General features: G+C 41.5%; 1 protein-coding gene across 11 annotated transcripts in view; it reads left to right on the top strand.

Moving 5' to 3' along the window:
* The window catches only part of LOC122827806 (rasGAP-activating-like protein 1), a 27,874-nt gene extending 13,835 nt beyond the window's left edge, over positions 1–14,039 (top strand). For 5 of the 11 annotated variants that reach the window (XM_044110829.1, XM_044110830.1, XM_044110827.1 and 2 more), the window contains 14 exons: positions 1,036–1,127; positions 1,566–1,683; positions 1,829–1,982; positions 4,401–4,465; positions 5,155–5,267; positions 5,901–6,093; positions 6,193–6,330; positions 8,780–8,924; positions 9,399–9,571; positions 11,679–11,816; positions 11,982–12,117; positions 13,017–13,137; positions 13,352–13,431; positions 13,606–14,039. In XM_044110829.1, coding sequence (XP_043966764.1) covers positions 1,036–1,127; positions 1,566–1,683; positions 1,829–1,982; positions 4,401–4,465; positions 5,155–5,267; positions 5,901–6,093; positions 6,193–6,330; positions 8,780–8,924; positions 9,399–9,571; positions 11,679–11,816; positions 11,982–12,117; positions 13,017–13,137; positions 13,352–13,431; positions 13,606–13,754 — 1,815 coding nt within the window. In that variant the 3' untranslated portion in view covers positions 13,755–14,039. The remainder of the gene's footprint in view (positions 1–1,035; positions 1,128–1,565; positions 1,684–1,828; positions 1,983–4,400; positions 4,466–5,154; positions 5,268–5,900; positions 6,094–6,192; positions 6,331–8,779; positions 8,925–9,398; positions 9,572–11,678; positions 11,817–11,981; positions 12,118–13,016; positions 13,138–13,351; positions 13,432–13,605) is intronic. The other 6 variants (XM_044110828.1, XM_044110834.1, XM_044110833.1 and 3 more) reach the window with 3 other exon arrangements.

Raw genomic sequence — 14,039 nt, 5'->3', positions numbered from 1 at the left:
CACACTTTAACTTGTTAAAGTTTGATGTTTTGTTCTGAGCTAAGGAAGCTCTATAAATAAGTTGGAGGCAAGATGGACTCTGTGCACCATCTGGATCATGTTCATCACTGAGAATAGGTCTTACAGGTCTGTGCAATTAAACAACCAGCGCTCTTTAGTAGCAAATTGTGAACTTGATAACACATTAAGACTGACTTGGTTTGTCATATAATTTTTTGCAATGTGGAAATTGATTAAGTTTCCTTGTTGGTGACTCTCCCAAGCTCACTAGTTAGCTACTTTGATCCACAAAGGTTATGGTATATATATTATGATCATTGTGAGTGTTATCTTATTACTGGTGGACCAATAATAAGACGTTATTGTCTATTGTTCTGTTAGTTTCCTGTGAGCCTTTATCTTAACTTGTCTTCTCTAACAGGTTTTTTTCCAGCCCTGCTTTTAGCTTCCTCCAACTTCCTATCGACTGTCCAACTTCTCTGTCCTTGTCTTCGAAGGCTTTGTTTCAATAATTTCTTTCCCCTTGTCACTCTTCTTTTAAGATCAGATTTACGAAGAGCACAATTATTAAGTGACATTCTTATTTGACATTAGATACCACCAGCTTTTGACTGGTGCAGCTGCTCCAGGTTTCTTTTCTGGTTAATGTTCTCCTTGCCCAGCCTGTCAGTTTTGGAGGATGGCAACATGTTTAGTAGTTTACCGTTGTATTTTATTTTCTCAGTGATGGATTGAACATTGCTCTGTAAGATGATCGACACTTGATGATCTCCACAACTTCTGGAATCAACATTTTATTGACTCATTTGTTTGTTTTTTATCCAAATATGCACAACGTTTATCAGATTTTTATATGTTAAAACTATACATCATTTTCCTTCCTCTACAATTATGCACTACTGTTGGTGTACCCCACAACATCCCACACTGAAATTTCTCGTTTTTACGTGACGCAATGTATAAACCTCTCAACACAAAGCTACCATCTGTGTTCTTGGCTGATGTAGAAGCCTTGTTTATTCTCTTACTCCACAGGTGGAAATCCCTTTTGCTTCTTTGCACAAGACACCTGTGTTAGAGGGCTGGTTTCGTTTGCTGCCCCTGGGAAACAATGAAGCTGATGCTAGGTGAGGATTATGGGTGTGTTTGTTTGTGCAATGACACCAATTTGTGTATTTATACCCCTCAAGTGTATTTTGCTCGTAGATATTTTTCTTCTTTCAATGCACAGGAGGACAGGCAGTTGCTCACCTCCATGCTCCCTTTCATGCATTTAAATGAAGAGTAAGAGGTGGAGGGCAAGGGCTCTGACAGCATCTGTTTCTTGAGATAATTTTAGAACAAAGGGCAGAATGAAATGCAAAAGAGATGTCATATTAGGTGAATTTCACAGGCTTATTAGGAACCATTACATGCTGTTTAGTGCAGTTATAATAAAAAGGCTTTGTTATGTATTACAATATATTAAATATCTCGGAGGGACTTACTATAGTTTGAGGTTACTGCAGGAAATTCCCCACTTAACCAATTCCTGACCTGATCCTTTTGTCGTTGTTGGTTTCCAGTGGCAAGCTGGGAGCTCTGCGCCTGAAGGTGCGTCTGGTGGAGGACCGGATCTTGCCGTCTACGTACTACCAGCCACTTATTGAACTTCTGGTTGAGTCGGTAATCTCCCCCACAGAGGTCAGCATCGTAGCTCGTCCTCCCTACGGATACTCATTCGTTCACCTTCATCATGACTACAGAGAATGCTCCATGCGTTACATTTCTTCCGTCTGTTTTCCAAAGGCACATTGTTAAGGTGTGATGAGGGTCTTTCTTTGAACAGGTGGAGGACAGCAGCGCCCTGACCATGCTGGAGGAGGTGACCACTGTGGAGAGCAGGCAGGATGTTGCGATGACTCTCGTGAAGATCTACCTAGGGCAAGGCCTGGTGGTGCCATTCCTGGATTACCTTAACACCAGAGAGGTCAACCACACAGGTAAGGACAAACAGGTTGAAAATACCAGGAAACTAGAATGAGCAGAGATTATTAATAACTGGTTATATGCAGCAGATGGAGCTTTGACGTTAAATAGTATATTTGTAAATAAATGCGAACTGCGGTGTGCTTTTAATTTCTGTCTGTGTTTCATGTGTGAAATCTGTCTCAACATCAATTTAATTGTAGTTTTATAATGACAATCTTGATCTTGATCTTGGACTGGATTTTCAGATGTAAACGTTTAAGTTCTAAACATGTCACTGGCCACAATTGATAGTTTACTAGTAAATATCCTTCAAATGCATTCATCTCTTATTGCAGTAGCATAAACTAACACTGAAAAATATATAAAGAGAATAAAGAAACTATCATTAATAAAATCACCAGCGACAAGATTTTTGGAACCTCTTTAAAATACATGTTAAAATATAAGGAAATGAAATATTTTTTTCAGCTTTATTCACTTGGTAGAAACTTCTAATTAGTAATCCCTGACTCTCTGTTTCCCGGAGTAAAAATATGCAGTAAAACAGAGTTTCACAGCAGAGGTTGAGATTCGTTTTTGACGTGAACTCTATGGTGTTTTACAATTTGTTCACTCATTACTTTCTGATGATTTGCTATTTCTGTGTTCTGTTCTTTTTTGGTTTAGGTTTCTCTTTGTTTTTACTCTTTATCTTTGGTGTAGTAGGATCCCCTCATGTCCTGTCTGGATCCCTGTGTGTTCGTTTCTGTGTTAATTAGTCATTTTCCCTCAAGTCCTCAGTTCAGGTCCACACCTTCCTGCAGTGTAGTTAGTTAATTGAGTTCCCATGTCACTAATCACCTACCAGCAGCTTTACTGTAAGTCAATCAGTTCCCTTTACTCTTCATCTGCTCTGTTGATTTTCCACCACTGCAGTTTTTCCTGTGTTCTTGTGGCTCACATGTTTTCTGTCACTTTATTCTTGCTGTCCCATCTTATGTTCTCTAGTTCTACACCTGCCTGTTCATTGGTTTGAAGGTTCTCTTGATCAAATAATCATCATCAACATGAGAATGTCATTTTCAGGTCTGTGTTTAGGCCAAATGCCAAAACAGAACATGAAGCTTCTGTATCTTCTGGTCGACTAAAGACCAGAAGCCGGGAAAAAAGTCTTTCCAGTTCTACCATCACAAATGTAAACATGTGCATTTAAAATGGTTAAAATTGATTTTTTTGACAACAAACATCTCAGTAGAATATGTAGAAATTAAGTATGGTGAAGGATCTGTGATGCCGTGGGCCTGAGTCTGGGAACCTTACCAGTGTTTTTTAGCACTGAAAATGAGTTGTGATTTGATCTCTCTGTATTTTCCAACTATATACAGCAGGGGTGTCAAACTCCAGTCCTCGAGGGCCGCAGTCCTGCAACTTTTAGATGTGCCTCTGCTGCACCACACCTGAATAGAATAATTAGGTCATTAGCAAGACTCTGGAGAACTGATCTACACAAGGAGGAGGTAATGAAGCCATTTCATTCCAGTGTTTTGTACCTGTGGCACATCTAAAAACTGCAGGACTGACAGAGTTGTGCTTGGATTTCAAGCTCCGTCGGTGTAGTTCGAGAAAATAAGTATAGTACCCAAGTTTCCATAGCAACTGCACATGATCCAACTGGTAACTGCTTGATCAGGAATAGATGCTGCTAACAGGCAGACATTAAAATTAGGAGCACAGGGCAAGGCGAGGAAAGCATATTGTACGTCCTCTGTGTGGGAATGAAATCAGTCCTGCCAGCCCTGTAGGTGACAACGTTTCACCTGACAACACAGTCCTGTCACCAGGGGCGTTTTTACTACCACCACTTAAAAGGATTTACAGTGGTGAAGCAGCAAAGTCGGGCTGCTCTCGTTTTCGACACCGGGCTGTGGTATTTGTGAACAATATTGTATCTTGGCTGGTTAAGCTGCAACAAAATGAATATCCAAGAAATGTCCACATAAAATATAGGAACTGTGTGTTATTTGCAAGTTCCGTCAATTGCAAATTTATTGACGGAATCTGACTTAATGTTGTGTTTTGATTGTTGATTCTATGTTGCATTGTGTTTTTGTGTTTGATTTGATGTAAAGCACTTTGAAATGCCTTGCTGCTGAAATGTGCTATACAAATAAAATTTGATTGATTGATTGATTGATTGAATTTGTTTTCATCTTGATATAATCCTTCAATTTCAAAGGTTGTAGTCAAGCCTAGTTAATGTGGGTGCTGAGGGATTTTAAGTGTTAATAGTTTCAATACAGCACTGAAGATTTAGATTGCAAAGTTATGAGCAATGAGCAAAATAAAAATCATTTAAATATTTTTAGTCTTAAAGCAGCTATTGTGCGTCACTCATTCAGTTCACTTATATTTGCTTTAATTTGGACATTTTCTTTGTTTTGTTTCCACAGCTGATCCAAACACCTTATTTCGCTCCAACTCTCTTGCCTCCAAAGCCATGGAACAGTTCATGAAGGTGCGACAAACTATGTTATTTTATTGATGTAAGAGTAAGTGTTTGTTTTTTTTTTTCCTCAAGGCATGATTTGTCTTTTATTTATGACTAACCCACTTTTGTCCCCGTTTGCAGTTATTGTATTTCCTGTCTCAGTTACAGTGCCCTACAAAAGTCTTAATCCCCCTTTAAATTTTACACATTTTGTGAAAGTACAATTGGCAAAATTCAATTTCTACCTGAAACAAACCCTCACTGTAGCACATGGTGATGCTTTTCTTCTGCAGGTATAATTGATGAGTGGATGCATCAAACTATATGCAAGGCAATCCTGAAAGAAAACCTGTTGAGGCAGCAGGACTATATGACCTTTGACATACAGCCAGAGCTGCGATATCCTGGTTTTCATATTTGCTCTTTGTTTTTAGATGACCTTTGCCCAAATCTCACTGAGCTCCTATAATTTTGCAAAAGGAACAAAAAATGAGAGTTTCTTGTTGTGTTGCGACCAAATTAGAAAAAAAGCTCGAGAGGTTTTAATGCTGTTGCAGGGCACTTTACTGCAAAAGCACATCTAATGCATCTGACTGTATGCGGTTAACTTTCTGCATTTTGGAGAATTTGGAGGACTTTTACACATTTTGAAGCCAAACCCTGTTCCAGTGATGTAAATGAGGTACTCTGATTAAACGATGCTGTCTTGCTGCCAGGCCGTTGGCATGCTGTATCTGCATGAAGTGTTGAAACCCATCATCAATCGCATCTTTGATGAGAGGAAGTACATTGAGCTGGACCCGTGTAAGATTGACCTGAACCGCTCAAGGTAAAACAGATCTACTGCAAACATCATGCTGGATCACACCACCAATGCAAAAATCTGATTCTGATCTATTAGCGTCGTCTAGGACAAGTTCAGAGATGATTTCAAGCCACAGATTTATGTGTGCAGCTGCTAAAAAGCTCAAGTTGAAAATCTGCTACAAGAGGTTGAGAGCAAGACATACATACAAGAAAATAAAAAGAAATAATTAAAAAAATAAAAGAATTTAAAAATGGGGAGGGTTTGTTGCTTGGCAACAACCATGAGCCCCCTGAGATGTGTCTCTATTTCTGACATGGAGAGAGAGAGAGAGAGATCCAGGATGTAACATCCTTTGAGTCTGCACTGGAGATGCCTATCCTAATCTCTTTTCCCCATTTTCCCTCCCACTGAATGGATCCCTTTTGACATTCTCAGCCTAACACAAAGTAGCTGTGTTCCTCTGTCCAATCTCCACAATATCAGTGTCTTACATTCATCCAGAGCACATTTATCATAATTAACCAGAGCAGGAAGGCCACCACTTGTGTTTAGAGTGGATAAAAGCTGCTTAGTTCTTGTATGTTGCAAGTAAATGTAAGCACAAAATGACTCTGGCTGTTTACTGTGCTCCCAAATCTGTCTTTGTGCCTGAAGACGGATTTCATTTAAGAGCGGCGTGTCAGAGGCAGAGGTTCGGGACTACAGCGTGGAGATGCTGCAGACCTATTTAACCAGCATCATCGAATCCATCGTCAGCTCTGTCGATCAGTGTCCTTCAGTCATGAGAGTGGCCTTCAAACAGCTGCACAAGAGAGTGGAGGAACAATTCACAGAGCCGGAGAATGAGGTCAGTGTCGAGCCCGACGCCTAAAAACTGGGAAAGATCCTCTGGGAAATCATTCTCAGTTCACGAAATTTTCTTTGAAACTCACTTTAATTTGAACAGGATGTGAAATACCTCGCCATCAGCGGGTTCTTCTTTCTGCGATTTTTTGCCCCTGCCATCCTGACGCCTAAGCTGTTCCAGCTGAGAGACCAGCACGCTGACACACGTACAAGCAGAACGCTGTTACTACTCGCCAAGGTACGACATATGGACAGACGTGGGTGTTTTTAGTATGAAACGAAAGGTGAATTGTTGTGTGTCCCAGAAGTCTGCAGAGAGGTGAAACACAAGGCTAATAATCAAGAATGATATAATTATGTTGGTAATTATTCCAACCATGGGGTCAGTCTTAAGATTTAATATTTCTCAGTTCCTCTAATTAACACTTCGTAGCTGAGAGAGACAACAGTTAATTGTGTGAGCAGCGCTTCAGAAACGTATTAACATTTTTAAATTATGTCATTAAAACCAAAAGCTTCATTGCATTTTATTTGGATTGTATCTGATAGACCAACATAAAGCAGAAGAAAAATAAACACGATGCTCCTCCTTATTTTAATTTAAGTTTTACAAAGAACAATTTCAAAACATACCCTAAAAGAGGGAAGTAATCAACATCAGATTTCACCTGTGTGTCGTTTTGTTCGAGGCCTCAGAGGCCTTTTTAAAAAACCTTAGTAAGCAGCATCATGAAGATCAAGGAACACACCAGGAAGTTGTAGACCCAGGATTAAACGGCTCACAGAGCACTGTTCATTCCTCTGTCTGACTACAGAAAGGGTATGACACAACCACAAACACCAATCCACACTGCAAATCAACCTGACACCACATGTGAAGTGAAACATGATGGTGGCAGTAACATCCTGTGGGGATGCTTTTCTTCAGGAATGGCAGAGAAACTGATCAGAGTTAATGTGAATGTGGATGAGCTACAAAGGACTAAAGATGGAAGAAAAACGTTTAGAGGCTCTGATTGAGTTTGCATTTTTTTGAAAGAAGGAGCAAAAACTCCAGATGTGCGAAGTTATGGAGCTGGCTGCTGTGACTGCTCACAATTTACTGATTCAAGAGACTGAATAAAAAAATGCACTTCACACTTTTGAGGTACTTAGCAGTAAAAAAAAACAAAAAACATCAAAACTATGCATAATTTTTTATTCAACTTCACAATTATGCTCCTCTTTGTGTTAGTCTATCACATAAAATCCCAAAAGGATGCATTAAAGATTGCAATTGTAATGTAATGTATAGAAAAGCTCAGGGAATGGAAGGAGGGGAACAAAAGATAGCATTATTTGCAGATGATGTTTTGATTTACCTATCTCAACCAGGCAGGTCACTTCCAGCACTAATGAATACGATGGATGAGTTCGGTCTGATGTCAGGTTACAAATGAAACACAAAGAAAATCCGAGTTCTCTCTTTCAACTATTCACCAGATCAATTTATTTTAAAAAATTAGTTGGGATTGGCATTCAAAATCTCTGAAATACCTCAGAGTATTTCTGTCTCACGACTTATCTGAACTAAAATCTTTCAACTTTAGCATCTTGGTGTCTAGAATAAAGTCAGATATGGGAATGTGGAATTTAATCCCTTTTACAAGCTTAGCGTCAAGAGTAGAAATGATAAAAACAAATGTATTACCAAGGTTACTGTATTTATTTACAACTCTCCCAGTTGAGGTGACAGATAAAGACTTTGCAGAATGGGATAAAATCATATCTAGATTCATATCGCAAGGAAGACCACAAATCAGATTCAGGACTTTGCAGTTATTGAAGGACAAAAGGGGGTTGGCCTTACCCTGTCTTAAGAGCTACTATGTTGCAGCACAGGTTGGTACATAAGCAATCCATTATACACTGCAAAACCGAAAGATACAGAATGTGAGAAACCGCATGACTTTAATCTCAGAATTCTGACTTTAATCTCAGAATTTATTTATTTATTTATTTTTTCGGTGGCCCTAATCCTCTTCCGTAGTGTGAATACTTGACACAAGGCACTGAATGAAAACTGATGATCATGCGAAACACAGGCTGCTGTTTCAGCAACGATGCAGTGAGCAGAGGGTTTCACTTCTTCACAACGGTTTAAAAATACAGCGTCACGAATAGATTGTGTGACAGATTAGATAGACTAGTGCTAGAAAGCCATTAGCACACTGTGACAGAGAGCTAACCACACCTTGAAATGGCAATGACCCACCAGTGTCTCTTGAATCAACACCCACCATATCTTTAAAAATAGCAACCGCATGTCACAATCACTTGCTAGTTGTTGAGACTTCATATTCTCTCCAGCGCATGGCTCTGCAGTTGCTGTCCATGGTGCTGAAAGGCTGTTGCCATGAATCTGCTACAGACACAGCGAGCGGCTATTTTTACCCCAGTATGTGCAGCAACCAGCCCGCGGTTCAAAGTGGAGCATCAGAGAGGGCTGTAGCGAGGGGGCTTCCTTCTCGCCCCTCACTAACCCCCTGCTGGGACCAGGTGGAGGCCACACAAAGAGCCTCACAGCACGCTTTGGCCCTCAGGCACCCTTCTGATCTTTGACTTTGAGACCTGCTGTCAGGGGGCGGATTTCTGAGGTGATGAAAGATATCAGTGGAGAGTGCATGTCGTGTGTTTATGGTCCTCAGGCGCTGCAGAGTGTGGGCAACCTGGGCCTTCAGCTGGGCCATGGGAAGGAGCAGTGGATGTCGCCTCTTCATCCCATCATCCTCCGCAGTGTGGCCTCCGTCAAGGACTTCCTGGACAAGCTGATCGACGTCGATCACAATATCGGTAAGGCAGATGACACTGAGCACTCCACTGAACCTGTACTCAACCAGCAGGAGACCAGCTGTCAGAGGGATCTGATACGAGCGCTATACTGTTGCTCTGTGGTGAAATATTCATAACTAGCTGGAAGTCTGGAAAAGGGATAATACTTGTACACACAACACTGGATACCCACCACGTCTTGAAAACACTCCCCCGTCACCTCCACCCTTCTGAAATATTGTATTTCACACCCCCTCTTTTTCTCTCCGGTGCCAGTTTGACATTTAGTGCTCTTCAGCTGGAGAGTTTTGCAGATCAGAACACTCATTATTCGCGTAATGAGGTTTTCCTTTTGTAGGTTCAGGTACCACTGCCTTAACAGGGGATCACGGTATAAATAACTGTCACCAAACAATTAGATCTTATCTATTTTATAGCATAGGGCTCCCCTGTGCCTGTCAGGTTGAACAAAGTGTTTTCTTCTCCCCGTCGCAGTGTCTTCGGTGCCTCAGAGGGCCGTGTTCATGCCTTCAGTGACGGTGAAGGAGGGATACCTCCACAAACACAAAGCAGAGGGACCCCAGCTGCTGTCCCGCTTTGCCTTCAAGAAACGCTACTTCTGGCTGACTAGCGAGACCTTGTCCTATGCCAAGACCTCTGATTGGCAGGTTGGTATAGTCTGCTAACATAACGTGCCTTTCAAAACTTTTCTTATAGGCTATTATCTATTTTGTCACCTCGTTACATTGAAACTGTGAAGTGGAATGAAGCATGATACATAGACTTCAAACTTTTATACAAAGACAGATTTGACAATTGTACTGTGGATTTGTCCTCAGACTTTTTTAATCTGATATGTAGAAATAAAATCCAGGGCGATCAGCTGCTTGTGTTTGAAAACATTAATGGACAGACAGCAAAATGAAAAACAGGACAGGTCAGCGGTAAAGTTGTGGGGATGTTTGAGGCAGGGTTAGCTTAAATCTGGATTAGCAGCTTTAAGAAGGAGTGGCAAGGGGAAGCCATTGTTCAAAGAAATGCATAAGAGACACCCTTTGCAGCTGACCCAAACCAGTAGGGGACAAGGCCAAGTTTCCCTAGTCCTTAAGGCACGCTGCCCTGCATGTTTTAGATGTTTCCCAGCCTTAACACATCTGATTCAGATTATTGCAGTTCAACAAACGCTTGGTAATCAACCAAAACATGCAGGGCAGTCTGCTTTGAGGACCCGGGTTGTGGAACTCTGCTCTGGTCGCATGAAAGAAAAAGTGCAGATGCAAATCTCTGCGTGTGGTCATGTACCAACACTACATCACTCTGAAATGGTGTGAAATGGTGTGTTCACCCATTCACACCAACACATCAAGTGTTACACTCTGGGCAAATGTCACACTTGGTGTGTTCAAGTGTGACACTTTAGCACACTAAAATACGGAAACATGGTGGTGGCAGCACCAACCTCAGCAGGGACAGGAAACTGAAGGGAAGATGGAGACGAACACAGAACAATCTTAGAAGAAAAGAGAGTGCGATCAACGTTGCTGCAGGACAATGACCCTGAATGTGAAGCCAGTGGAAAGATTTAAATCATAGTACATTTCTGTGTTAGAGACTTTGACTGAGCTGTTTTGCTGAAAAACACTGGAAAACGCATTCAAGACCTGCAGCTGTAAATGCTCGGGGTTGTTGAAAACATTTACACAACATATTTTCAGAATTTTATTTGTAAAAAACAATACACATAAATGTGCATGAAAAATACACATACAGCTTTGTGATTGTACCATGGCAAGACGTGGAAATGCTCAAAGGATATGAATACTTGTGCAAGACCGTGTAGTTTGTACAGACATTTGTGCTGCGAGTTGCTTTTGAATCCACCTGTTGTTTTTTTTATTGTTTTTATGTAGAAGAGTTCTTTTATCGGACTTCCAGAGGGGCCCTGAACAGCAGGTGGAAGAGAGCATTATTTCTTCAAGTCTTTTACTGTGACGCTTGGACGAATAAGCAATAAAACAATAACTATTTCTCCTCTGCCAAATGAAAGACCAGTGAAACCGAGTAATTGATTTTGGAAGCTGGCTGGTTGTCTTGTCATGAATTACTCACAGGTTGTGGCTTTGAACAGAGATTTATCAGCACGGAGAAAACGAGAAAATGGGGAAAGAAATGCATAAGAGATGCATAAGCCCTGTCGTGTTTTGATGTATTTGTGAGATCATCATTAGAGTTATTACCATGCAGAGTCTAACCTTGTAATAATGATCTCCTCTTATTTATTGTCCAGAGGCTATAAGAGAGAAAGAGAGAGAGAGAGGGAGAGAGAGAGAGAGAGAGAGAGAGAGGGAGAAACCCCTTAAAAAGCGCTCTCTTTGAGCCGGGTCCCCCGCTTTGTGTGACCAGAATAAAAGGCGAGGTTTAATTGAAGGCTCTGGATATTCATGCTAACATTGCAAATCAGACTGCAGACAATGTCCTGGCCCCTTCCCTCCACGCTCGGAGCACTCCATCCTCAGTGAGGCCAGCTCCCATCGGAAACGGCTGATTTACACTTAAAAGTAGCCTTCGCTGCCACACTGTTCTCATCTTCGAATCTTTTTTTAATTTTTTTTTTTTTATTTAGTTTTACTGCTTGTGAGATACACATTCTGCCATAGTAATTAGTTTCTTGATGGGTCAGTTTTACTTGAAGTAAACCAAAAACTGAAATCACCTTGGGGTAAGGAGTGATGTATCGTTACTGGTGTGCGTTAATTGTTGGATGAACTGTTGCAGGTGCGCTCCTCCATACCAATTCAGCGTGTGTGTGCCGTGGAGAGACTGGATGAAAATGCCTTCCAGCAGCAGAATGTAATGCAGGTCATTACACAGGACAACGATGGAAAGCTGAACACCATGTACATCCAGTGCAAGGTGCGCTAGTGCCTTCTCTCACCAGTCACCATCTAATTCATTACTTTTTTTGCCATTTGTTAGTGTGCAATTCAACTCAAAAATCTGGCCACATTTGTGCCTGGTTTTCCTTCTAACCAATATGCCTTTTTTTTTTCTCCCGTTGTGATGTTTTTGTCCTAACAGAACGTGAATGAGCTGAACCAGTGGCTGTCTGCAATAAGGAAAGTCAGCATCTACAACGAGCGCATGCTGCCTTCTTTTCACCCGGGCGTTCACCGCAGCGGCAAGTGGACCTGCTGCCTGCAGGCGGACCGTGCTGGTGAATCACGGCGTTACTACTCCCATCCTGAGTTGAAAAGAGGACTCAGGACGGGATTGTCCATCTGTTTTCTTGCACTGACTGCAAAATTATTTATACGCTTTGAACTTTTTCACATTTTCTGCCATCTAAATCACAAACCTTAATGTTTTCCATTAAGATTTAATGAGCAACACTCGTAGAGCTAGCACAAGTGGCATATTATTGGAGGGTGGATTAAAAGAAAAAATACTTATTCTTTTTACAAATATCAAAACTGATACATTTGCTATGTCCCCTGTGTGGTTTGTGGTAAACTGCAAATAGGACTTTTTAAAACAATCACTTTCTTTTTCTCCTTTTCCATTCGTTGGTTTAGTTTCGTTACACTTCCATCCATCCGTTTTTTTACACCCTTGTCCTTAGTGGGGTCGGCAGGGCTGCTGGTGTCTTTCTCCAGCGTGACTTTGTTACATTTTTAGATACTAATTTGTGCGCTATGTATTAAATTTCCTTTAATACTCTAATTTGTGTTTTTTCTTTTTTTTTTTTTTTACATAAATCCCTATAAAATTCATGTACATTTATAGTTGTAAAGCACTGAAAAGTTTACTATCCAAAGCCCTGTAGTTGAACCATATTTAACACGTCAGCATTTCAATTAATAGCTCTTGTGTTTTTGCTGCTTCGTGCTCAAGCTGTCTGTAGCAGCTTCAACATCGGAAGATGTTAGCTCTGTGTAGGTGTGTTCAGGTTTATTAAAAAACATTCTGCAGCGCTGTGCAAAATGAAAGGGGAGTCGCTGGTGTCGAAATAATTTTCCTACAGGGTGCCGCACTGTTTACACCATGATTTGTAGCTGAATCACCTTTTAGTTGTCATGTGGAGCGCCACCCTTTTAACCAAAAGGTTTTGCTCAGTTACAGGCTGCAGCAGAACCCACTCGGCCGTAACTCTGGGCGACTGGAGCGACCCGCTGGATCCTGATGTGGAGACTCAGATGATATACAAGCAGCTTCTCCAGGGCAGAGACAAACTCAGGTCTGCATTTCTTTTTTTTTTCAGCCTGGATGCAGCTCATTTGCCAGTCACTAGAGGTCTATGTTGCAACGCAGGACTGCTCTGCTGCTGCTGCTGCTCATGATATTCAGCCCTGCAGAGAGTCATGCATTTCTCTGTCACTAAATGAAAAGGCAGATGAGTTTCCAGAGGCAAAAGATGAGATAATGTGATGAAATTCTAACCAATACTGCAGGAAAAAATACCTGGAGATGGAAGACGCAGAGCCGACGTCAAGCAATAAGGAAGAGAGGATAAGCCCTGATATTCACCCAGGTGAGATCAGACTTTTATTATAGAGGAACCATTAAATGTGAGTTTGCTTTGACAGTGTTATTGCTAGTAAAAATGCATTTTGACGACAAAAAAATCCTTTTCAGATCGCTTGCTATGTTTTTCTTGGATTTGAATTAACGAGGAAAGCTTATTCTGTGGACTTCTGCCTCCTAGACGGTGCCGAATGCATCGCTCCGCCGACGAGGCCCGGTCAGAGTGTCGCTGCTCGGCTGCTGGTGGTGATAGAGGATCTGGAGCAAGCTCACGCCACCTTCCAGCTGAGAGAAATAGAGGACGCCACCAGAGTCATTCTGAATCCCTAGGCTGCACACGGCCTCTGATCTATTAATGCCTGAAAGGAGGGCTGGGTGTGTGGAGATGCTGGAGGAGGAAGAGGAGGGGAGGGGAAGCAGAAAGAGGGAGCAACAGCTACACGCACTCATGACTGCGACCTCGTCCAGCCTGTTGGTGTAAAGAGCAACAGAGACTTTCTAATCTCTTTCTGTACTTTCTGAATGCCACCAATGAGGAAGGTTATGACACGCGATGCTAAAATGGAGGGGGTCCCTGCAGCACGATCTGGATGTTATATGAATATATATATATAT

This window comes from Gambusia affinis, linkage group LG03 (assembly GCF_019740435.1).
Source record: "Gambusia affinis linkage group LG03, SWU_Gaff_1.0, whole genome shotgun sequence".
Lineage (NCBI taxonomy): Eukaryota > Metazoa > Chordata > Actinopteri > Cyprinodontiformes > Poeciliidae > Gambusia > Gambusia affinis.
This window is presented reverse-complemented; position numbering and strand designations above follow the sequence as displayed.